General features: G+C 39.4%; 1 protein-coding gene across 2 annotated transcripts; it reads left to right on the forward strand.

Moving 5' to 3' along the window:
* The first annotated feature begins 443 nt into the window (after window positions 1-443).
* On the forward strand, window positions 444-22,423 carry LOC115152960 (V-set and transmembrane domain-containing protein 4). Of its 2 annotated transcripts, none has more exons than XM_029697913.1 (8): window positions 444-500; window positions 7,220-7,678; window positions 19,412-19,462; window positions 19,629-19,739; window positions 20,086-20,119; window positions 20,323-20,462; window positions 20,744-20,817; window positions 21,565-22,423. In XM_029697913.1, the coding sequence occupies exons 2-8, from the start codon at window positions 7,267-7,269 to the stop codon at window positions 21,745-21,747; spliced, it is 1,005 nt and encodes a 334-aa protein (XP_029553773.1). In that variant the 5' UTR covers window positions 444-500; window positions 7,220-7,266; the 3' UTR covers window positions 21,748-22,423. The 2 variants fall into 2 exon arrangements, with proteins under 2 accessions (XP_029553773.1, XP_029553772.1); XM_029697912.1 differs by lacking the exon at window positions 444-500 and adding an exon at window positions 587-1,077.
* The last annotated feature ends 4,156 nt before the right edge of the window (window positions 22,424-26,579 follow it).

Consider the following 26,579-nt stretch of genomic DNA (forward strand, 5'->3'; position numbering starts at 1 on the left):
TTACCTGCAGTTATTAACACTTTATAAAATGCACTTACACATGGTTATAACCTTTATCTGTCATCATGCAACCATAAAAAGGCTGGAAATGTCATTATTTTCAGTGTTCTATTCCTGAATTCCACAATTCAGCTCTGAGTTGGCTGCCAATTGTGGAGTCATCAGCTAGAGTATAAAGGGAGGAAGGGAAGGAGGGAAAGGTGTAAACTACATGTGATTTCAGATTAATCTGCATGAAAAGTAAACAACACTATATAACAGAAATTGGAAAATATAAACATTTTTGAAAGAGTGATTCCTGAAGGCCGTTAGACATAGTATATAAAGGGTTGTGTGTTGTGTAACACTAGTGGGCTAGGCATGGCCTAGAGCCAGCAGTAATACTAGCTCAGCACTTTAGCCTGGCCATTAAACCAGCAGGCCTGGAGTCTACTGGACCAGTCTGACCACAGCCTGAGACGAACCTTGCCATTCGGTTGGAGAGACAGACACAGGGACAGGTCACACACACATGCATGCGCACACACACACACACACACACACACACACACACACACACACACACACACACACACACACACACACACACACACACACACACACACACACACACACACACACAAGGCCTGCCTAACGCTTCTTAGGCAGCTTCAGCTGGAAATCTGCGGCTGTTCCAAAACACCACTCAGGAAACGACATTTCCCTACATTTAACAGGGGAAGGAGAGAGAGAGAGAGTGAGAATGAGAAAGAAAGAACTGAGGGGAGTTTCTAAGTGAGAACAGAGCATGTACTGTTTCATATTACACACACAGTGATTTTGGGAACGGAGAAAGAAAATGAGAGAGAAGAGACAAAACGAGAGAAAAGTAGAGTAGGCTAGATGGTGGCCTGGGCTCTGGAGGATGGTGTAACTACTGGAGAGTTGTTATGTGGCTGTGTCTGGATGTATAGCTACATCTTGTTGTATTGCGTAGTTTATTGTATAGGTGCAGTGTGCGTTTATGGATTGGTTGACTGTGGAAAATGAACTTCTCCTCTGTAATGTATGTTCTCTTGACTAGAGCTCTCATAGCAGGTAAGGTGCTCTACTTACATACTACCACTTTATTCACATACTGTACTACCTCTGTACTAACATACTACTACCCTGTACTTACTTGCTGTTAATTTATCTCTGTATAAATAGGGATAAACAAATAAATACTTTGCACATTCTTGAGTTCGAATTGTCAGGATACTCTTCACTCTCAACCATGTGAACTTATACAGTACATTGTCAGACCACTGTTTTATATGTTATCCCATACAAACATTCTTACATTAACAAAACAGCACCCTATACAGACGCCTTGAATTTCTTCACATTTTATTGTCTTACAAAGGGGATTAAAATTGATTTCATTGGAATTGTGGAAGAACCTCTTAATAAAAAAAATTATTCATAGAAATTAAATACCTAAAATATGGCTCCATGCATCAAATACATTTTAGAATCACCTATGGCATTGATTGCAGCTATGAGTCTTCTTGGGTAAGTCTATACTTGCTTTGCACACCTGGATTGTGAAATATTTTCCCATTATTCTTTTCAAAATTCTTCAAGCTCTGTCAAGATGTTGGGGATCAAGTCTTGCCATAGACTTTCAAGCAGATTTAAGTCAATACTGTAACTTGCCCACTCAGGAACATTCACTGTCTTCTTGGTAAGCAACTCCAGTTTAGATTTCGCCTGGTGTTGGAGGTTATTGTCCTGCTTAAAGGTGAATTATTCTCCCAGTTTCTGGTGTAAAGCATACTAAAGCAGACTGTGCTTAGCGCCATCCCATTTCTTTTAATCCTAAAAACCGGCCAGTATTTGCCGATGTAAAGCATACCTATACTATGACGCAGCCACCACCATGTTTGAAAATAAGGACGCAGATACTCAGTGATGTGTTGTGTTGGATTTGCCCCAAACACAAGGCTTTGCAATTAGGCCAAAAAGTGTATTCCTTTACTATGTTTTTTTTTGCAGTATTACTTTAGTGCCTTGTTGCATTCAAGATGCATGTTTTGGCATATTTTGTATATTTCTATTCTTCTTTTCACCGTGTCATTTAGGTCATTATTGTGGAGTCACTTGTTTTCTCCCATCACATCCCTGGAGCAGTTTAATTCCTGTCCTGCAGCTCAGTTCAGAAGGATGACTATCTTTGATGTGTCTGGGTGGTTGAATATATGATCCACAGCATAATTATTAACTTGACCATGCATGAAGAGATAATAAATGTCTGATTTGTTATTGTTACCCATCTACCAATCACTGCCCTTTTTATGAGGCTTTCAAAAAGCTCCCTGGGTCTTTGTAGTTGAATCTGTGCTTGAAATTCAATAGTTTACTGATTGACCTTACAGATGTTGGATGTATGGGGGACAGAGGAATGTCTAGACATTCAAAAATCCTGTCAACCCCTATTATTTCACACAGAGTGACTCCATGTAACTTATTATGTGATTTGTTAAGCCACATGTTACTCCTGAACTAATTTAGGCTTGCCTAAACAAAGGGTCTGAATACTTATGCAATGACTATATTTTAGTTATGAACTTCCACTTTGACATTAGAGTATTTTGTGTAGATTTTTGACAAATAAAAATCATAATTCAATTAATTTTAATCCCACTTTGTTATACTTTTGCAAGGCACTGTATCTACCATCTGTCAGCAACAGGAGATTAGCAGTCACAAACTCCTCATATATCAGTTTTGAAGTTCAGAGTGCAAGCGTCTCAAAATCAACACATATCAAAAGTATATAAGCTAGGTATATATATATATATAGTATATTCCATTGAGCAGATGCTTTTATCCAAAGTGACTTACAGTCATTTGTGCATACATGTTTTACGTATGGGTGGAACCCACTATCCTGGCGTTGCAAGCGCCATGCTCTACCAACTGAGCTACAGAGATGTGCGTGTGTGTGTGTGTGTGTGTGTGTGTGTGTGTGTGTGTGTGCGTGCAGTGGTTTTGTAAACAAAGAAACATCGCAGACATAGCTGTGGTTTGGTTGGTTGAATTCAGCCCTTGTTCTGACTTCACTGTGTCACCCTATTCCGAATAGTGCACTACTTTTGTCCAGAGCCCATGTATGATGACCTGTGGGCTTTTGTCTCTATGACGTGGTTATGGACAACATATGAACATGGTTATGACATAAAGATATTCCGTACATACACTGCAAAATAAATCTAGTTGTTTCAACTAATTATTCTTAAGTAACTGGTTCCAGAGCCATTTTGTTGTTAATTCAACTTTTCGGTCCAAGTGTTTGCCACGTCCTGACCAGTATAAGGGGTTATTTGTTATTGTAGTTTGGTTAGGGCGTGGCAGGGGTGTGTTTGTTTTGTGTTGTCGGGGTTTTTGGGTATTGTTCTATGTTTTTTATTTCTATGTTTTGTATTTCTATGTTATGTATTTCTTTGTGTTAGCCTGGTATGGCTCTCAATCAGGGACAGCTGTACATTGTTGTTGCTGATTGGGAGCCATACTTAGGTAGCCCTTTTTTCCACCTGTCTTTTGTGGGAAGTTGTTTTTGCACTGCTGTATTTTAGCCTGCAGAACTTTAGCTGTCGTTCGTTTTTTTTTCGTTTTCTGGTTTTGTGTCGTGTTCTCAATAAAAGTTAATGTGACCATTCACGTACCCGCTGCATTTTGGTCCAATCCTTACGATGGCCGTGATAGTGCTACCTGAACTAAAAAAAACAGTAGTTGGCCAAGACAGCTCCAACTTGAGAAAACTTAATTTGTCTTTTCATTCAATTATAAATTATTATCTGAGCATCTTAACTAAAAAAGGCTGTGTAACTAGTTACTCACACAGGGCTTTTAACATACAAAGCGTTGAACTTACATGATTACATTGTGCATGTTAATTTATACAGTAATTACTATTTAACATTTCCTCACCTTGGATTTGAACTCACAATCTCTTGGTTCATGGCATTCTGATCTTGCTGCTAAACAGCTATGTCTGTGTTCATTTTCTGTTAATCTTACTATTCTCTTATCATTGACTTATTTCAGCAATTTTTGTTTTTTCTGTAAAGTTGTCTAATGTTGGTGGGGCACATTATTCAGTTGTAATGTTACTCCTTAATCACTATGATCAATAAAATCAGTTTTCTTGAGTGTACTTTTAACAGAGCTGAGATTTACTTTGAACTGCTAAGTGTAGCAACACAGGTGAAATCAAGCATTGACACAGACATGGTTGATTGGAATGCTGTGAATCAAGAGGTTGTGAGTTCAACTCCCATGTGAAGACATGTTGAATATTAATTACTGTTTAAATGAGCATGTGCAATATAGTAATGAACTGTGTGTCAAATATGTAAATTGAAAACATTGTATGTTAAAAGCACTGTGTGTGTAACTAATTCCACAGCCTTTCTTAGGTAAGAAGCACAAATAATAATTCATACTTGAATGAACAGACAAGTTAAACAAACATGGTTTTTAATATACTTTTTTTGAGCAGATAACACCGAACTGTTGAGTAAACAAAAAAAAGCCCATGGAACCAGTTACTTAACTTTCCTGGACTAGGTGGGACGCTTGCGTCCCACCCTAGTCAACAGCCAGTGGAATCGCGTGGCGCGAAATTCAAATACCTCAAAAATGCTATAACTTCAATTTCTCAAACATATGACTATTTTACACCATTTTAAAGACCAGACTCTCGTTAATCTAACCACATTGTCAGATTTCAAAAAGGCTTTACAGCGAAAGCAAAACATTAGATTATGTAAGGAGAGTACCCTGCCAAAAATAATCACACAGCCATTTTCAAAGCAAGCATATATGTCACAAAAACCAAAACCACAGCTAAATGCAGCACTAACCTTTGATGATCTTCATCAGATGACACTCCTAGGACATTATGTTATACAATTCATGCATGTTTTGTTCAATCAAGTTCATATTTATATCAAAAAACAGCTTTTTACATTAGCATGTGATGTTCAGAACCAGCATATCCACTGAAAACTTCCGGTGAATTTACTAAATTACTCATGATAAACGTTCACAAAATACATAACAATAATTTTAAGAATTATAGATACAGAACTCCTTTATGCAATCGCGGTGTCAGATTTTAAAATAGCTTTTCAGCGAAAGCACATTTTGCAATATTCTGAGTACATAGCTCGGCCATCAAGTTTGGGGCTCACTAAACTCAGAATTACTATTACAAAAATTGGATTACCTTTGCTGTTCTTCATCAGAATGCACTCCCAGGACTTCTACTTCAACAACAAATGTTGTTTTGGTTCCAAATAATCCATAGTTATATTCAAATAGCTGCGTTTTGTTCTTGAGTTCAGGTCACTATCCGAAGGGTGACGCGCGAGTACATTTCGTGACAAAAAAATTCAAAATATTCCATTACCGTACTTAGAAGCATGTCAAACGCTGTTTAAAATACATTTTTATGCTATTTTTCTCGTAAAATAGCGATAATACTCCAACCGGGCAACGTTGTATTCATTCAAAGGCTGAAAGAATTTTTTTTAGAATTCTCGTGAACGCGCATCTCAGTCTCACTGTCCCCAGGCTAACCACTCACAAACAGAGCTGTTGTACTTTGCCCAGAGACAGCAGACACCCCATTCCACTTTCTGGCGGCTTTAGAGAGCCAATGGGAGCCTTAGAAAGTGTCACGTTACAGCACAGATGCTGTATTTTCGATAGAGATGCAACAGAAGGACAACAAATTGTTAGACAGGGCACTTCCTGTATGGAATCTTCTCAGGTTTTGGCCTGCCATATGAGTTATGTTATACTCACAGACACCATTCAAACAGTTGTAGAAACTTTAGAGTGTTTTCTATCCAAATCTACTAATTATATTCATATTCTCGTTTCTGGGCAAGAGTAGTAACCAGTTTAAATCGGGTACGTTTTTTATCCGGCCGTGCAAATACTGCCCCCTAGCCCCAACAGGTTTTAATAATAATTAGTTGAAACAACTAAAACAATTTTTTTTACAGATGTAACTTATCAGATGCATAGACCAATTCATATTTACAGTGAACATGCATCATATAGCCTTTAGTGGTTATGACGTAAACATATGTGCATGATGCGCAGTGCTAGTTCATACAGGAAACCAGAGTATTGGCATCAGCTGATAGCATATTTAGTCCACCAGGTTCTGCACACACTTCTCTGATGGCTGCCATGCGCAAACTATACACTGGTGTTCTCGGTGACATGCTATTGCAGGAACATGCGTTACTCGCATGCATGTCTGTTACTTGCTTTCCCACCACCCATCCCAGCCTCCACCTTTTTGGTTCTGTGTTTCCTTCCTGCAGGTGAATTAGTATAGCATGCTCTCTGCCTGTAATTATTATTATCTTAACAATATGCATGCACTGGCAGTGAGCTACCCTGAATGAGCAGAGCCTAATGCCAAGACTAACATATTGCATGTATTGTAATCTTTCTTATAAATGGTTAATTTAATACGTGGCGTTTCCTGTCTGAAATGTGTAACATATGAACTCTCAGGCCATGGACAGACTGTAGGGGTACTAGGGGTAGGAAATATTAATAAGACTAAAGCTCTATAGTAAACACTCTCACACACACACACACACACACACACACACACACACACACACACACACACACACACACACACACACACACACACACACACACACACACACACACACTATTTACGGAACACAGATGGTCCTTGTTATCCTGTCTTGTTTTTCTCTCTTCCCCCTTTCTCTCAGTGTACAGTAGATAAATGTGTTCCACCTGTAGCTGTTCTGTCTCCTCTGGCAAATTGTTCATATTGTTTCCAGACAGACTGACTCCCCTGAACAGACCTGACCCAGCTGGCAGCACTGGGCATCAACACACACAACCCCCCTTTAGAAAGTGTACAGTCTGTAAACAAGTCAAACTCTATGGACTTCTTTTAAACCTCTCCAGACCCTGTCTGGATTTTTATTTATCTATAAATGTACTGGAGTGTTACAGTATGAATGTTAGTTGTTATTCAAGAGGTGATAATGTATTTAGAATCTCAGATAGAGTAGATTTGAGCAATAGTGTCAGTACAGTCTCTGAGTAGGTGTGTGTGTGTGTGTGTGTGTGTGTGTGTGTGGGCATGTATGCGTGCATGCATGTGTGTGTGTGTGTGTGTTTGTCCCCACAGGTGTGTGTGAGGCCTTGAATGTGACCGTGACCCCTGGGCCAGTTGTCATGGTTAGGGAGGGAGAGAACCTGACCCTGTCCTGCCTCGTCTCCCAGAAGAAGAGGAGCAACAGCTTCCTCGTCCTCCGATGGCTCTTCTCTCCTCCTCCTCCCTCTTTCCCTCCTCTCCCTCCATCCCCCTCTCCTCCTCTTCCTGAACAGCTGATTGTGAAGTTGACCATGAAGAAGATACAGATCTATGGGAACTACAGTTGCCGGTTCTCCCAGCCCAAGTTCCATCTGTATGAGGAGAGAGAAGGGAGAGAGGGAAAGACAGAGGAGGGAGAGGTGTATGGACTGCTGGTTCTGAATGTGACTCGAAGGGACCGAGGGTTCTACACCTGCAGGGTCCAGGAGATACGCAGACACAGAAACAGCTGGAAGGCTTCGTCTAATGGCACCTCTGCAGCCCAGCTCACTGGTAAGAGTATGTGAGTTGTGTATGTGTGTTTTTTCATGTGTACCGATGGGTGTGTTCATGTGCTTGTGTGTGTGTGTGTGTTACTGCCCAGGATTTCTCTATGGCTATGTAAAGAAGGATGGTCTCAAGGTCAGTTACACAGCTGTTTCCTTCAGCTCAAAATCAGAGAGAGGTTACCACTAGACAGTCACAGCTCTCAGAATAGAGCTATCCTGGCCCTGGTTGTTATGCCACAGATAACTGACTAGCAGTAAAACTATCTACTTGTGTATACACACACACAATAATTTCCACTCTATAAGATGTTCCTGCCAATGTACAGTAAACATGCCTGTAGGCTAACAATATGAAGCATGGGGAGACCTGGGACCAACGTATGGAGATAGATTTCTATCAAATTGTTTCAAATATATGAGTAGGGAGTCACAAACAAAAGAGGTCTTGTGCAAATAAAGAATGAACTTTTAAATAAAAAAATCTGTCTTTAAATATACCCCTATAGTTTCACAAACATATGCCATGATCCAAAAGCAAATTAGTCAAAAACGAAATGCTGATTACCAAATAAATGCAAGACAGATTTTTTTCTGATTAACACAGCACATTACTACTGTAGTTGATTTCTTACCTTGCAAACACAATGTGAATGTGAAAACATTTGTGTCAGGTTACAGGATCTGAGGCGTTTGACGCCAGTTCCTACTTCACAGTAGGGCTGTTTTGCAGAAAAATGCCTTCTTGAACTTTCATGTGGCTTACTTACAAAGTTGAATAGGATACGAAAATATGTATACAAATGTTAAATTATGAGCCTAATTTAGCTAAGTAGAAAGCACTGCGCTATACAGCGAGAAAGAAAGGATCCTTCCTGGCTGAAATAGTGGAGTGGTTGCACATGCCGAGATATGAGTCCTGATTGGTCTGTCATGTTACAGGCTTCCTTAGTCAGTATATATAGTGCCTGCAGAAAGTACTTTCTCCACATTTTGTTGTTTTACAGACTGAATTTAAAATTGATCAAATTGTCACTGGCTAATGTCAAAGTGAAATTATGTTTTGGGATTTATTTATTTTTTACAAATGAATTAAAAGTGAAATGCTGAAATGTCTTGAGTGAATAAGTAATCAACCCCTTTGTTATGGCAAGCCTAAATACGTTCAGGAGTAAAGATTTGCTTAACAAGTCACAATAAGTTTCATGGACTCACTTTGTGTGGAATAATAGTGTTTAACATGAGTTTTGAATGACTATCTCATCTTTGTACCCCACACATAGAATTATCTGTAAGGTACCTCAGTCAAGCAGTGCATTTCAAACACAGATTCAACCACAAAGACCAGGGAGGTTTTCCAATGCCTCACAAAGAAGGGCACCTGTTGGTAGATGGGTAAACATTTAAAAAGCAGACATTGAATATCCCTTTGAGCATGGTGAAGTTATTAATTACACGTTGAATGATTTATCAATACATCCATGTCACTACAAAGATACAGGTGTCCTTCCTAACTCAGTTGCCGGTAAGGAAGGAAACCGCTCAGGGGTTTCACCATGAGCCCAATGGTGACTTTAAACAGTTAAAGAGTTTAAAGGCTGTGATAGGAGAAAACTGAGGATGGATCAACAACATTGTAGTTACTCCACAATACTAACCTAATTGACAGAATGAAAAGGAGCCTGTACAGAATTTTAAAAAATTGCAACAAGGCACTACAGTACTAATGTCTGAATACAAATAATTATGTTTGGGTCAAATCCAACACTGAGTAGCACTTCATATTTTCAAGCATAGTGATGGCTGCATCATGTTATGGGTATGCTTGTAATAATTTATGACTGGGTAGTTTTACAGGATAAAAAATAAATGTAATAGAGTTAAGGACTGGGCAGTTTTTCAGGATAAAACATTTACGGAATGGACTTCCTAGAGGAAAACCTGGTTCAGTCTGCTTTCCACCAAACACTGGGAGATGATTTCACCTTTCAGCAGAAAAATTACCTAAAACACAAGGCCAAACATACACTGAAGGCAGTGAATGTCCCTGAGTGTCCGAGTTATAGTTTTTATTTAAATCTGCTTGAAAAAAAGGCTTGAAATTCTATAGCAAGACCTGAAAATGGTTAACTAGCAATGATCAACCACCAATATGACGGAGTTTGACAAATTTTGAAAAGAATAATGGGCAAATGTTGCACAATCCAGGTGTAGAAAGCTCTTAGAGACTTACTCCAGAAAGACTCACAACTTTAATTGCTGCCAGATAATACTTTCTGGAAGACAACGCCATGCTGACTCATGTGTTTACATGTGTGGGTGTGGTGCGGCTAAGTCTTAAGAGGAACGATGGGCATTTTCTCCTACTTGTCTCTTAAGTTGAATAACAACTTTACGCACTTTTAAAGGTCCAATGCAGCCATTTTTACCTCAATATCATATCATTTCTGGATAACAATTAAGTACCTTACTGTGATTGTTATAAATAAAAATGGTCAAAAAGAAACAAAAAAGGTATTCTTAGCAAATAGCAATTTCTCAAGTATGAATTTTACTAGGAGTATCGGGGAGTGGGAAGGGGAAAACTGAAAACTAACTGTAATTGGCAGAGAGGTTTGGAAACCTCTTTTTTATTGGTATATTAGTAAGGTATAATCAATGAGGGGCTATGCCTTATATGGAAAATAATGAATGACGTGGAATGTGTGTTCCAAACGGAGTGGAACTCACCTTCCACGGAGTTGCATTATTTTTCACAGATAGTATAGAGCCCCTCTAGAAATGTGTTCATTTGCTGGTAGAAATGTGTTCAACATCCACTGAAGTAGCTAGCAAGTTGTGTGATAGCTACAGTAGTTGCCTTGGTAAGCTTAACTAACCAAACCAAACTATCAGTCCTAGTTGCTATTATGAAAAGCAAATTCAACAATGCCAATAATGTCTTCAATTATGCTTTGAAAAGCAGCTGAAACATACTGTAGAACATGCAAGAATGAACTTCATAGCCATTGAATGATACTGTGCATTATAGGGAAATAATGCACACTCTAAAATGGCCTTCAAGCCAATCAGAAATGATACAGTGTACAGTATGTAAGTTGGCTCACTTATTCGTGAGTTGCGTTTTACAGATCAGTTTGCGCAGATTAATGATACGGCATCAATATTAGGACATCCTCAGTTCTCAAGCCAATTTTCCTCAGTTCCTCCTTCTACAAAACTTCTACAGTCATACAACTAAGACTACTACTATTGCAGTGTGACTTTGGGTATTCTATACTACTACTACTGCTACTATTACAGTGACTTTAACAGTAGCAGCAAATCAGTGGCGAAGTGGTAGAGTGTCCACCCTAAGATTGGAAGGGTGGGGGTTCGATCTCTGGTTGAGTCATACTAAAGACTAAATAAATGTGAACTGATGCCTCTTTGCTTGGCACTCAGCATTAAGGAGATAGATTGGGGGTAAAGCCATACGACAGACTAGTGTCCTGTCCAAGAGGTCTACTTGTACGTCAAGCTGCCTCACACTACAGAATTTGGAGATGGGCCGTTCTGGCTTGGACAAAACTTACGTGTCCAAGGCTTACTTACAACAGTAGCAGCAGCAGCAGTGACAATAGTAATAGTAGTGGGTCTGACTCGTCACTTGACACCAATGCTTAGTACATTTGGCCTGGGCTTGAGGGCAGACTGACTCATCTATCTATTCAAAGGTGCGATAACAACCATTGGTTGTTAGTCAAACGTTGGTGCCTCAGTGTAGCCTACCATCAGTTAGCAAATGGGACACTGCCATTTTGTCCAGCAGTACAATGTGGAGGATCCAATGGCTTACCAACCAACCATTTCAAAATCTGGCAGCGCCAAAATGTTTTATTATAACAGGAAGGAAGGAAAACGCATCTCTGCCACATTCTAAGGCACTGCATCTCAGTGATAGAGGCGTCACTACAGACCCTGGTTCGATTCCAGGCTGTATCACAGCCAGCCGTGATTGGGAATCCCATAGGGCGTCGCACAATTGGCCCAGTGTCGTCCGAGTTATGGTTTGGCCGGGGTAGGCCATCATTGTAAATAATAATTTGTTCTTAACTGACTTGCCTAGTTAAATAAAGGTTATGTGTATATATATATAAAACCAAAGTTTAGGAGAACATTGAAATTGAGTTCAATAGCTGCAATAGCTGTGTAAGTCTCTACCCTATGGTGATTAGAGCAGTATAACAACCCCATCCCTTACTTTAAAACTTTGAATCTATGAAAAGCCATCTGACATTAGAATCTTGAAGTGTTGCACACTCTATAGCCATCATGGTTATTATCTGACCGTGCGGGTCATCTATGAACATCTTGAAAAACGATCTGGCCTTAATGGCCACATGTACTTTTAAATCTGGATTGGCCACTTCTCGGCGCCTGATTCCTCTCTAAGCTTTATCCATTTCATAGTAATACGTTTTTCTGCCAATTTTATCATACCGGCAACTTTTTACCGCTTTTTCTTTATATCTGAATGGTGTTGCCGGTATCAAAGCCCAAACTTTTCTTTCTGCCAAACGACCTTGTAATCATTTCGGTAAAGTTCTACAGCTTAATATGAAACGTAGCCCTAATGCTGATGCGGTTTTGGCACGCACTACACCCTTAAACTCTTGATGGTTGCTAGGCAGCGCCGGTTAACCATCCTCCTGCCAGTTCCAAACTTTGCAACGCATGTCACTTCACCCATCTCTTCGCATAGCCCACCACTAAGCATGCACTGTTTTCTTAACCACAACTGGATGGATCCATAAATAATTACAGTGGGAATAAATATCACTGAATGATGAAAATATTGGATAAAGTAGGCTAATCCAATTGAAAGCATGTATCAAATTGTTGCTTACTGAACTCCGAAAGTGATCCAATCCTTGTAATAAATTTGAAGCAATAGCTTACCCATGTGTGGTCATCGAGATGATTTCAGCGCCATTTTGATTGGGATAGCACCATCGTGTTGCTTTTAGACAAGTGTGGGGACTCATCTTGATATATCAATAAATGTCAGATTTTTGTTAACCGTGAATTTCCGTTTGGATGGTTAGGCTACAATTAGGCTGGGGAAATGTTAGCTAAGTTGAGGTTAGTGCTGCCCATGATCATCTTGTCTAGTTGGCTCATTTATTAGAGCATTTTGCCATGTTATGTAGTTTAACAAGTGGATTATTTTGCTCTTCATGCGTAGACGCTTAGTAGCATAGGCCTACTCCCAAACAAAAGCCTGTGACTTCATTGACTTGTCTGATAATCAATGTGATTTTGTTTCACAGAATCTCCATCTGTATAGGCTATTTGCTTAACTGGTTCTGGCTGGGCAAATAAGTGGAGGTGGTATAGCTCATCTATTCATTTGCTCACCGATCAGAAACATTTGCATGCAAAAATGTAGCCAAAATCAAGTGTAGGCCTATTATTTTGCTCAGTCGTATATAGGCAACTCCAAAACTCCGTGGAGGTTCTGAAATATGAAGGAGACTCACATGCTTTTGAAAATAGGAATTCTATCATTTTCAATCGGTATCATGATGAAGGTAAGACCATAGGCCTGCTCCCTAACAAAGCGGAGTGGGGGGTAAGAAAGAGATGAAAAAAGCATGGGCTTGGGCTCTGTTTAAAAATATCACTTTTTTATATGACAGCAGTTCCACACGTTCCTGTCACACAAGTTGTGTGGTAAAAAAATGTGTTGTATTTTATTCTGTTAAATTCCATTATATTCTTACCATAACATATGTGTGTTGACTGTGATTGGGTAGCTGTGTCTTGCCTGTTAAATAAACATAATATCAAACTATGATTTCATTTGGATGGCGCAGCCATGGCTGCACAGACAGGCCTAATTAAACAAAAAATATGCTATTCTATTGTTTTGAAAAGGCATTTTATTAGCCTTATAATGTTTCTTAGGACCTGTCTAAACAAATGAATAATGGATTTATTTTGATTGTGTATATTCTCAATGGATTTATTAAATTAGATGCCCACCCACATCTGCACACTACTACTGCCACAGTCATTGTACGCTGATGATTCATGCTTTCCTTTAAATCCACAATTTGGATCCCTCCACAGCCTCATAGATGATCTAGATACTTTTTCAAACCTCTCTGGATTGAAACCAAAATAAGATAAGATACATAAGGTATATCTCAAGATGTCTTGAGATTTTGCTTAAATATATCCACATAATTGTCCTACCTCATGATGCCATCTATATTGTGAAGTGCACCAGCCTCTGCTGCAGCAAAGCACCCCCACAACATGATGCTGCCACCCCCGTGCTTCACGGTTGGGATGGTGTTTTCGGCTTACAAGCCTCCCCCTTTTTCCTCCAAACATAATGATGGTCATTATGGCCAAACAGTTCTATTTTTGTTTCGTCAGACCAGCGGACATTTCTCCAAAAAGTATGATCTTTGTCCCCATGTGCAGTTGAAACCGTAGTCTGGCTTTTTTATGGCGATTTTGGAGCAGTGGCTTCTTCCTCGCTGAGCGGCCTTTCAGGTTATGTCGATATAGGACTCGTTTTACTGTGGATATAGATACTTTTGTACCTGTTTCCTCCAGCATCTTCATAAGGTCCTTTGCTGTTGTTCTGAGATTGATTTGCACTTTTCGCACCAAAGTACGTTCATCTCTAGGAGACAGAACGCATCTCCTTCCTGAGAGGTATGACGGCTGCGTGGTCTCATGGTGTTTTTACTTGCATACTATTGTTTGTACAGATGAACGTGATATCTTCAGGCATTTGGAAATTGCTCCCAAGGATGAACCAGACTTGTGGAGGTCTACAATTTTTTTTCTGAGGTCTTGGCTGATCTCTTTTGATTTTCCCATTATGTCAAGCAAAGAGGCACTGAGTTTGAAGGTAGGCCTTGAAATACATCCACAGGTGCACCTCCGATGGACTCAAATTATGTCAATTAGCCTATCAGAAGCTTCTAAAGCCATGACATCACTTTCTGGAATTTTCCAAGCTGTTTAAAGACACAGTCAACTTCGTGTATGTAAACTTCTGACCCACTGGAATTTTAATACAGTGAATTATAAGTGAAATAATCTGTCTGTAAGCAATTGTTGGAAAAATGACTTGTGTCATGCACAAAGTAGATGTCCTAACCGACTTGTCAAAACTATAGTTAGTTCACAAGAAATTTGTGGAGTGGTTGAAAAACTAGTTTTAATGACTCCAACCTAAGTGTATGTAAACTTCCGACTTCAACTGTATCTCTTAACACCATCCATATTTTATTTCAATTTGCCATGTGCTGGGATATTTCACAAAAGTCCTGAAGCTCTCTATTCTCATAGTTTCTACAGATTTTAAGTTAAAGATAAACATTATACTTATAGCTAAAATTAAAATATTCCATATATTCATTAAAAAAAATTACAAAAATATTTTGCCTAAAAGGGATGATGAGAACTGAGGAAGTCCTAATATGCATGCTGTGTTTTGATCTGCACAGCAACTCAGAAATATGTGAGCCAAATCGTAAATATGGGAGGGCAGTCACAAATGTAATGCAAGTCACAAATACATAAAATGCAAATCACAAAAGTAATCTGTTGAATCACAAATGTTGTCACATTCACGAAAACATATTTGACAACTGTTGTGTTCGCAAAGTAACAAACATAGTATGTTTGTAAAGTGTGCCGTGTTAATCAGAAAAAAATGTCTTGCATTTATTTGCGAATCATCATTTGTTGACTAATTTGCTTTTGGATCATGACATATTTTTGTAAAACTATATGGGAAAATGTACAGACTGTGATTTTTATTTAAAAGTTAAAAGCATTTTATATTTGCACGACACATCTTTTGTTTGTGACTCACTACTTGTATATTGTTTTCTATATACAGTATATATATAAATCTCCATACCGACGCCACACACACACACACACACACACACACACACACACACACACACACACACACACACACACACACACACACACACACACACACACACACAGTGTGGTTTTGGCTGTTTGAAGTCATTGTTTTGACATGGAAATGCCTGAAGCATACTGGGGTTAAGCTAGACTCACAGAGAGACAGACTAATTTCTTCCATCCATTCAGTGTTTCCTTGTGAATTACAGAGAATTCCTGGGTTTCCATTAAATTAAAATAGTCTATAATTTAGCTTTCACTTGTCTTTAGCAAATTAATTCTACCTGACGTCAGCTAACTAGCTTGTTTTTGTACTTGGGTCCAGGATCCCAGGCAAACTCATTTAGACTTGTGTTATATTCATTAAGGAAAACCTTATTATTATTATTATTATTGCTAAATACTGCATCATTTACGCACTTGTCCCCTAATCCCCCCCCCCCGTCCCCAAAACATGTGTAAATATTGGACTATAACTTCTGCCTTCCTGTATTATACTTATGTTAAAATGTTTATTCTATTTTACTGAGCCATTTACTTTATGTTCTTATTATTATATTATTTCTAATTGCTGTTGCATTGTCGAGTAAGAACCTGCAAGTAAGCATTTAGCTGGACAGTGTATACCATGTGCGTCCTGTACGACTAATAAAACTATTTTGCAATGGAAAACTATTCTTATTGGAGGACAACTTCAGGTAGTCCCTCCCTGTTTCAGAAAGGTTGTTTTTCTCTGTTTAGTGCCCAATGAATACGACCCCGGATTCTCAACACAGCAGGATGAGTGGGTCGTGGCATGAAAAAATCCCCCGGGCCCAGTTTCCTGATAGTGATGGAACAATAATGATAGAGTAGGATCGAAAGAAAGGGAGTGCTGCTCACGGATCAGCTTTCTCCATTCAAATCTTTCCTTAACATTATAATTATTTCACAATACTGACAACGGATCAGCTCCCACAGAGATATTTCTACCTACGGCTGCAAATATTGAGGCGGCTTATTATAATGCTTAGCCTATGAAAATGCACAAAATCACAGATTTGGCACATCGTTGCGCACATGTTAGGTTACACATCATAAAATATATTGAGGCAAATACAGACAGTAGCCTACAAATAGCAAAATATAACTAATTGATTCAAATAGTCTACTGTTTCTTTTTTAATGCGGTCATTTCTGTTTTCATTTGAAGCATATTTTTATATGTCGCTTGTTTATATCAATTGCAAATACATTGGCAACTTTGTATAAACCTTTGGCAATGTACTTACTGTAGAAAAACGCATGCAAGACAGTCTGAAGGAAGATCGAAAGAGAGAGAGAGAGAGAGAGAGAGAGAGAGAGAGAGAGAGAGAGAGAGAGAAAGAGGGGAGAGAGGGGGAGAGAGAACGAAAGAGAGAGAGAAAGAGAAAGGGGGGAAGAGAGAGGGGGGAGAGAAGAGAGCGAGAGGCGAGACATGAAGTGTAGTTGACTGTTCAACTCAGTCCCTTTCAGTCAGAAAACAAAGACTACACCCTGCTGAGACAGCCCACTCACTCACCTCGGAACAAATATGCTATACCAGATAGCCAACTGTTGCCCACACACTAAACCCTAACCCAAACCAGTCAGAGCAGAGATGCTGTAGCAAGCAGAGAGATGGCCAACTCTCGCCCACACACTCACCCCAGACCACTGTCTGCAGTCAAATGCTGACTTCTGCTCTTTTCAACTACGTTGCGGAGAACAGTCAGTGCTGTTCATAGACATGAACACAATCTTTCATTCAGTATGTTTATATGACATCATTGGTGCTGTTACATACAATCGTTCAACTGCCTTTTGACTACAGCAAACAGTATAAAAGGTTGAACATCTGGCCTCAGAAATGCTTTTATATTCTCAATGCACATCTGTCTGATGTAGAAGCTATAGGGCTAGTAGAAACAGCTGAAACCATGGCTGTGTCCAAATATCCATACCTGTGTTCTAAATAGTACACTGATTGGGTATGCTAAAATATAACGTTTTTATGGTAGCCCATGTGATATTTAGAAAATTGAGTATGATTTAAATGCCAGGATGTCATACTCATTCCGGCTTTTCATCTTGTAGAATTCACTGCACGCTATTGATGAAGAGAATCGTCTTTTCAGATCCATGTGTGTTTGACAACAGCTGATAATCAGATAAGGGTATGCACAGTACCAAAATGAACAAATGGCGGTAAACAGTGCATTTGCATATTAGATAATGCATCCTCAGTATAGGTGAGCCTAGTATTTTGATATTTGTTCCTTACTACATACAGCTTTACTAAACAGTACGTTATAAATAGTGTGTAGTATGATAAGTACACAGTAAGCAGTTTTAGTATGTGGTAGGTGAGACAGATTTCGGACACGGCCCATGTCAATCAATCAATAAATGTATTTATAAAGCTATTTTTACATCAGCAGATGTCACAAAGTGCTTTTACAGAAACCCAGCCTAAAACCCCAAAGAGCAAGCAATGCAGATGTAGAAGTACAGTGGCTAGGAAAACTCCCTAGAAAGGTAGGAACCTAGGAAGAAACCTAGAGAGGAACCTGTCTCTGAGGGGTGGTCAGTCCTCTTCTGGCTATGCTGGGTGGAAATTATAAGAGTACATGGCCATTAAGGCCAGATCGTTCTTCAAGATGTTCAAACATAAATATTTAGTAATGCGTGTGTTGTGTCTGTGTGTGTGAGCCCCTCACTAACAAGCCTGTACCTCATCTTTCTTGGAACAGCCCTCCGCATCACTTCAGTTATCAGCAAGGTTAGCCTCTGTTCAGACAAATACAGCTGTATGCGCTTTATCTCTACAGTATATCACTAACTATTACTGAGATACTGTAAATGTCAATATTTAGGTAAAAATGTAAACATGACAGCATTATCTCAATGTACCTGGAGTAGATATGCTATATGGGTGGTAAGAATAGAAAGCCATCTCAGGTTAACTGAAGTGAGTGAGTATTAATGTTGTATCACTCCCTGTTTTAAAGAGGCATATTAAAATCCCATTTACAGGTTCAGAGGCTAAGTATGTAGAACACCTCTCATCTCTCCTCTCCTTTGTCTATCCTCCATCTCTCCTCAATCTCACTCCTCTCCTCTGTTCTCCTAAATGCCCTTGGCTCATACTGAAAGCCTTATCTGGCACACTCATATCCACACACATTCATACTCATATCCACAAACGTTCATATTCATGCACACACTCATTCATAATCATGCACACACTCATATGTGCACGCCCGCACAAGCTCAGTAGACTTGAAGATGGGGGAACCCCCTCACTCTCCAGCCAGCCCTGTTTGTGGGGTTGTGTGGGTTTGGCAAGCCCTGCAGTCATCTCTCTCTGCCTCAGTCTGATGGCGGTCTGGGCCTGGGTGTATTTCAGTGTATTTCTGTAAACCACTGAGGGAGTCTGTCTGCTGCCATGGGTGAATGCACACAAAGAATGTACCATTTCACTAACATACATATTTCAGTTTTCCTCTGTCTTCAGCAAACACTCTACTGTTTTCATTGAGTTTCTTAGACTACATTAGATGAAATGCTAATGTTCAGACCTGGGTCAAATACATACAGTACACAAAATAGTATGACAAACACTTGATTTAGCACTTGAGGTGAACTTGATGTCAATTGAAACCAATTGAAAAGTCTAAAAAAGTGCTAAATCTGCCCACCCTGCACACAGGTGAGTAAAATAAAGCACTTGACATTTATATTACCAATGTCTACTGATTTTTCACTTACTGTATCCAATGTTCTCTTTTTATGTCAGTATACATCCCACTGGACAGGAGCGATGAGGGAGTGTGGCGTCTATTTGGAGGTAGAGTTTTCTCATCTGTCTTTACTCAGCCCATCATTGTCCTGTACTGACAACATTAGCGCTAGTGTTACACTTCTTTCATGACATTCCTGTGCCTGTCTTACTCTTCCAGATGTGTTATAGATGTGTCCCCACTTTGATAGTAAAACATGTATGTGTGTTCCAGATGTGTACCTGTGTGCAGTGCTCCTCTGCTCCTTGGGACTGCTCTCCATCTTCCTGTTCACGCTGGTCCTCACCTGCCAGTACCTGCACACACGTCATACACTCAAAAAAGGTACACACACACACTCAAAGGTTACAATTTTTCTTCCCCGTTACTTGTGTTTCGTAGCCTTGTGTGCCTGGTTTACAGAAAGAAACAGTGTTTCACTGTAATGCTGTACCATGATTGTTTTTTTATCTTTATTTAACTAGGCAAGTCAGTTAAGAACAATTTTTTTTTCAATGACAGCCTAGGAACAGTGGGTTAACTGCCATGTTCAGGGTCAGAACAATATATTTTTACCTTGTCAGCTCGGGGATTCGATCTATCAACCTTTCGGTTACTGGTCCAACGCTCTAACCACTAGGCTACCTGCCGCCCCCTGTTAGCCCCTAACTCTGACTTCTCTTCTCTACAGCCAGTTATTACCTGGTCAAGTGTCCAGAGAGCTGGTAAGTCTTTACCATGAATTCATAATCTCCATGATCAATAGCTAACACTCACATTAATACTGTACACAACTTGGAAGATCATAGATTAATACAATTTAGACAACGTCTTTCTAAAATAACTTATATCTTACAAGGGTGATTGATGGTCGTTGCTGCTTAAACACCCATTAATGTTAACCCCTGCTGTTCCTGTGTAACCCCAGCTCTGGAGAGACGGTGACCAGTTCAGTGAGCTCCACCAGCCTGTCTTCTGGAAACTACAGGAAGGAGAAGAGACACAAAGCATGCAGGAGAGACACACCCAGAGAACCAGAGGAGACACCGCCACACATACCAGAGAAAGGTACAATACATCTGTATACTCAAGAATGACCTCAAAACAGTAGCATTGAAATATAATGACTAGAACGGGAAACCCCTTTAGACCATGGCAATTTGACAATACATTCATGGCTATGTCCAAATTGGGCACCGGTCCGCAACCAGCACAGAACGTTGACCAGAATGGGAATGTCCATTCTAGTATTTCTATGAGAATAGATAGATAATCCTAGATAAACAAGAACTTAGAATACCTATTACAGTTTCGACCTAGTAGAAATCAATCATGTTCTTCTGTTCCAGTGCCTGTAGCTGCAGAGAGACAGAGTCCCAGGAAACCTCTACGCTTAAAGAGCCAGCCCAGGAGGCCGGTTAGGGTAAGAGCTCCTCTTATTGTTCACCCACACAGTCAGCCCATTACAACACATTAGTAATGTTATATTATTACATTACAGGATTTCTGCCTTCTGAGTCATATCCTTTATTAATAATTTTCTCAGTTTAATCTTTTTGTTACAAATTGTATAAGGTTTACATTTAAAAAGCACATTTTCCTATATTTTTCAATTGAGTTATTGGGCGTAGAAGCTAAGAAGGGAGCTGGTCTCAGAGGGCTGTTGTGTGTGTTCTCTACTGTTATTATTGCTGTTCTGTCCTCCTGTTATGAGCCTGCTAATTCTAGTCAATTTTATTGCTTCCCCAACACAATTATTTATTCAGTCATAAAATATTGACCATAACAAAAAAAAATCAGAGGATCACCAATCATTTTTCAATCTGTCGGTAGCTAAGGCTTGCTCTAATTGGTTGTAATTCACCTGATCTGAATTTGATTGGCCAGGAAGGAGTCACTCGCCGCAGATTGCTGATTGGATTAGTGTGACTAGAAAGGGATCTGAGGATATGGGATAGAGGTCCTTTTATACCGAATGATCTACCACTACACAAAATTCCCCCTCCTTAGATCCCTGTCCAGTTCTTCCACTACACAGAATGTTCTCCTGTTATACTAAATGGTATCCTGTTATAAAACAAATACCTTCAATGACTGCAAATTATAGGGAGAGAGGTTTTAACTATGTCAACCTTTAACTCTCCTTTTCCACTTCTCTCCTCTCTTCCAGTCGAGCGTCTATGAGGAGGACAGCCTGACGTATGCAGAGTTGGAGCTAGTACGACCCAGACCTGAACCTCCCTCCTCCTCCACCTCTCCGTCTTCTCTCTCCATCCCTGAGCCTCTAGCCTCCAGCCCTTCCAGCTCTGACACTGTCTACGCCCAGATCCTATTCCGGGAGAAACCGCTGTAGATATCTTATTTAACCAGGAAAGGACTTTGAGTTTGAAAACATATTTTTGTGTAGTCGACCTGGCAAGATACAGTACATAGACTCATCGGATCTTTGGCACTGCCTTTTGGCCTTTGATGTGCGCCAATAGACTGTGTTAGCCTGCTGAGCCAAAGTTTTGGCACAAGCTATGAACCTTCGAGGTTTCAGACAGAGCATAGTTCACCGAATCACATCCATTAAACAAACCATTATTATTTCAAAGGACTCAACGAGATAAACAAGAAAAACCTGCTTCACACCTTGACTCTGTTGACGAAATATCTATGAGGTTTTGTGTGTTGTTTGTGTGCATCGCTGGTGGTTTTGTCTAGGTGCCAGATTTTCTGTGTTAGAGATGTGTGTAAAATAATTGTTTCTGCATTCAACAATGCTAGCTACATGCTAGCTACTGTATATCATTACATTGCAAACATATTGGCAAAACAACAAGTTGGCTCAGGCAGAAAGCATTGGAACTCTGTTTAATGTTGAAATGTGTAAATAGGCTACTAATGTATCTAACGATTGTGGAGATGTTTCATATATAAATTGCTGTATACATCATTTTATAACTGAATTTAACCTGAAATACATATGATATGGTCCTTCTTTTCATATTTGTTTCCTGTTTCAATAAACTGTTTGTGTTCGTAAACAACTGTCCATGTTCTTTATACTCTCTTGAGCATATAGACCCACATCTACATCAGGGTAATCAGGAAAATATATGGCAGAAAATCTAAGGCTAAACACTAGAAATAGACAGAGATCTCATGGGACAGAAAGACAGACATCTTATTTAAGCACAGCAGCACTCCTCATTTTCAGTCTATGTTCTAGATTTTCAACAACACACCCATCATAAACACCACAGACATAAACACATGTGACTCATCCCGGAGGTAGGAGGTTCCATGCTCTATTGCCCACCAGGGGTGAAGGAGGAGGCCATTTTGTGAAGGTCAGATTGTGAAGGATGGATGGAGTGATGGGATGGATGGAGAGAACGAGAGAGAGAAAGTGAGGGCAAAGAGCGAGAAGAGCGATATGAAGGAGGAGGAGGTGGAGTCAGTGACTGGGATGAACCCTCTAATGGGAACATTTATTCAAATTAAATGAATTGTAATCACGCTTAATAATTATCTTTACAGTGCACTATAATTGGCTTAAACTACAAGATGGTTCTGGCTAGGTGCTATAATTTATTTGATTTAATTATTCTGAGGAACCCAACGGTGTGGCATTTAATATCATAAAGCCAGTGGAGGAGAGAGAACGGCCGTGGACTGTTGTCTCTGAGAAGGTCATAGCTGGCTCTATGGGAGAGTTATGGGACTATTTTCCAGTCTATTAAGCCACTCCACTTAGCACAATTAGCATCACGCTCAAAGGTTAAAGACAGAGCCCAGCAAACCAAAATTAATTCTGTAAAAGTTCCCAGAACATTCGCTAGGTTGAGGCAAATGTTCTCATAACAGTAGTGTTTGTTTCAAACATTCACCTGACGTTGTAAGAACTTTCCCATTACACAATTTAGTCTGTTCTTTAAAAGGTTCGCAGAATGTTTCATTAGGTTGTGGAAACAGTCTTGTGGGAACATTGTGGTGACATCACAAAATGTATTTTTGCCAAAACACCAAAACTGTCCAGTTGTGTGGAAGATTACACAATGTTTCTTTTAGGGTGCAAAAAACATTCACCTGATGTTACAAGAACACTCCCAGAATATTGTTTTTATGGTCTTTAATAGTTCCTAACATATTTATTTAGGTTGTGGAAACATTGTGGGGGCATGACAAGAGATATGTTGCCAAAACACAAACACTGCCCAGTTGTGCTGATGATTACAATGCTGTTATTACATAGAAAAAACATTTGTCTGATGTTGCAAGAACTTTCCCAGAACACATGTTTTATGTTCTTTCAAATTTCCTAAAACATTTATTTAGGTTTTGGGAACATTGTGGGATATGCCAAGATATTTGTTCCTATAACACTAAAACTGTCCAGTTGTGCTGACATTCAGATATTTGTTCCACGGTGCACAAAACATTCCTTTGAGGTTGCAAGAATGTTAACAGAACAGCCATTCTGCGTACTTCAAGGTTTCCCAGAATATTTCATTAGGATGTGGGAACAGTGGGTACATTACACTACATAGGTTCCCAAAATCTGTCCAGTTGTGATGACATTCTTATAATGTTTGTATCAGGGTGCACAAAACATTCCCTCAATGTTTATAGAATGTTCCCAGAATGATAAAAATCTAGTTGTCCCCAGTCCATGTGTTCATGTTCATATGTTATCTTACTGTTGAGGAAGTTAGTTGTACAACAATCTATGCACAAACACAAATGGCAATTATTTGGAATCACATGACAATTTATCTGAAATGTTATTGTACAAACATAGTTTTAGCATATTTTGTTGACCGATCCCTGGAATCAATCCACTGGGCCACTAGGACTAACACAGATTTAAAGCTGTTTACACCTTAACTCTGACTTCCAGGTTGTGGTCTTTGTCTTTGCAAAAGTGAAGATGACTAAATGTTGAAAAATAAGTATTGTCTATTATTTCCTACTCTACTAATCTTCTTTATATACTGTAAAGTTGGATGTTTTGGATTTTATTTCTCCTACAAACTTGATTTCAGAAATCCTGTCAAATTATTGCCTGGCAGTTTATGGTGAGGTTTACATAGATGTGCATATGTACTAAGACATATAGCCATAGTTTGGACTATGATTTAAGGATTTCAGTACAAAGGGAAATCCACTAGAAACATTAGGATCCTGGTGGCAAAGCCGACTAAGTAGCCTGCAGATCGCAGGTTCAAATCTGTCTTTAAAAAAGATATAGCTATGTTTGGACAATACTCTTATAAAATATGATGATGTAAGAAGACTGAAATGACATTTGTTTAAAAGTTTGGAAACTTGTTACATTACACATCAATATTAGCAGAACATTGCAGCAATGTTATACAGTAGGTGTCTCGTATGTCATCTCCATTAATGTTAGCGGGATGTTCCAGTAATGTCAGAACTAATTTAATAGAATCCAGACATGATTTCTGAAGAATGTTTAGGGAACGTTATTGGAACAATCATGTCATAACGTCATACTATAACTTTATGAGAGCATTGTGGGAATATTCCCTGTTTCTTGTTATGGGTGTTTTTAATCTCCATCAACATTAGCAGAATGTTCCAGTAATGTTTTCTGAGAACCATTTCTATTGCGTTCACATTTTGTTGCGGCAGTATGTTCTAAAATTATTACTGGTACATTGTGTTATTACATTACAGTACCTGGAAACCCAATGAGAACGTTTGGGGAATGTTCTGTGGTTACAGATTTTGTGCACAACATTTTAGTGAACGTTAGGAGAATATCAAGGATATTTAATTTAAAACATTTTCTGAAGAAAATTGAATGTTTTTGGGATGTTACTGTATCATCATAATGTTAGGATTTTATCTAACTAGAACTTAATGGGAATGTTAGGTAATGTTCTGGGAATGTTCCCAGTTTGCTGGGAGCCCTCCTCTATGGGCAGCCATGGAGCATAGTGAAGGAGGGAGAGATGGGGAGAGGGGAAAAGACGGAGAGAGAGCTGTGTTTGGGATTTTCCCTCTTAACATGCATCTCTCCCCCTCTCTGTCTAGAGAATGCTTGGTTAGAAATCTGGGTCTGAAGCATACCATACTGGTAATAAACAGGCCACTCAACAGGAAATGTTGTCAGTGCATGTTTACTGGGAAAAAATCCAGGCTCAGCTTTTTGGTTCTCTGCATACTTTCACATGTAAACAACAGTCTTAGATCGTACGACCACAGTTTTTTCTAAATGTAATTCTGTTTTGTTTATTTGTTCCACTTTCTATGTAATTGGCTGAAATAAACAATGTCGTATTGACATTGAACTTCCTGTTTTGACGCTCAGTGTGTGTGTGTTTGTGTTTGTGTGTCCAAAGCAACTCCAAATAAAGGATCCAGGACACCACAATAATAGCAAAGAGTTATTATAATTCAAATCAATTCATTGTATACAGTGCATTCGGAAAATATTCAGACCCCTTCACTTTTTCCACATTTTGTTACATAACAGCCTTATTCTAAAATGGATTACATAGTTTTTCCCCCTCCTCAATCTACACACAATACGCCATAATAACAAAGCAAAAACTGTTTCGATTTTTTTGCAAATGTATTAAACATAATAAATGGAAATATTACATTTACATAAGTATTCAGACCCTTTACTCAGTACTTTGTCGAAGCACTTTAGCAGCGATTACAGCCTTGAGTCTTCTTGGGTATGATGCTACAAGCTTGGCACACCTGTATTTGGGGAGTTTCTCCCCATTGTTTTCTTCAGATCCTCTCAAGCTCTGTCAGGTTGGATGGGGAGCATTGTTGCACAGCTATTTTTAGGTCTCTCCAGAGATGTTCGATCGGGTTCAAGTCCGGGCTCTAGCTGGGCCACTCAAGGACAATAAAAGATTAGTCCCGAAGCCACTCCTGCATTGTCTTTGCTGCCTGCTTAGGGTTGTTGCCTGTTGGAAGGTGAACCTTCTCCCCAGTATGAGGTCCTGAGTGCTCTGGAGCAGGTTTTCATCAAGGATCTCTCTGTACTGTGCTCTGTTCATCTTTCCCTCGATCCTGACTAGTCTCTTCTGACCAGTTTCCCAGTCCATATCACTGAAAAACATCCCCACAGCATGATGCTGCCACCACCATGCATCACTGTTGGGATGGTGCCAGGTTTCCTCCAGACGTGACGCTTGGCATTCAGGCTAAATACTT

The sequence above is a fragment of the Salmo trutta genome, chromosome 18 (genome assembly GCF_901001165.1).
Source record: "Salmo trutta chromosome 18, fSalTru1.1, whole genome shotgun sequence".
NCBI classification, from domain to species: domain Eukaryota; kingdom Metazoa; phylum Chordata; class Actinopteri; order Salmoniformes; family Salmonidae; genus Salmo; species Salmo trutta.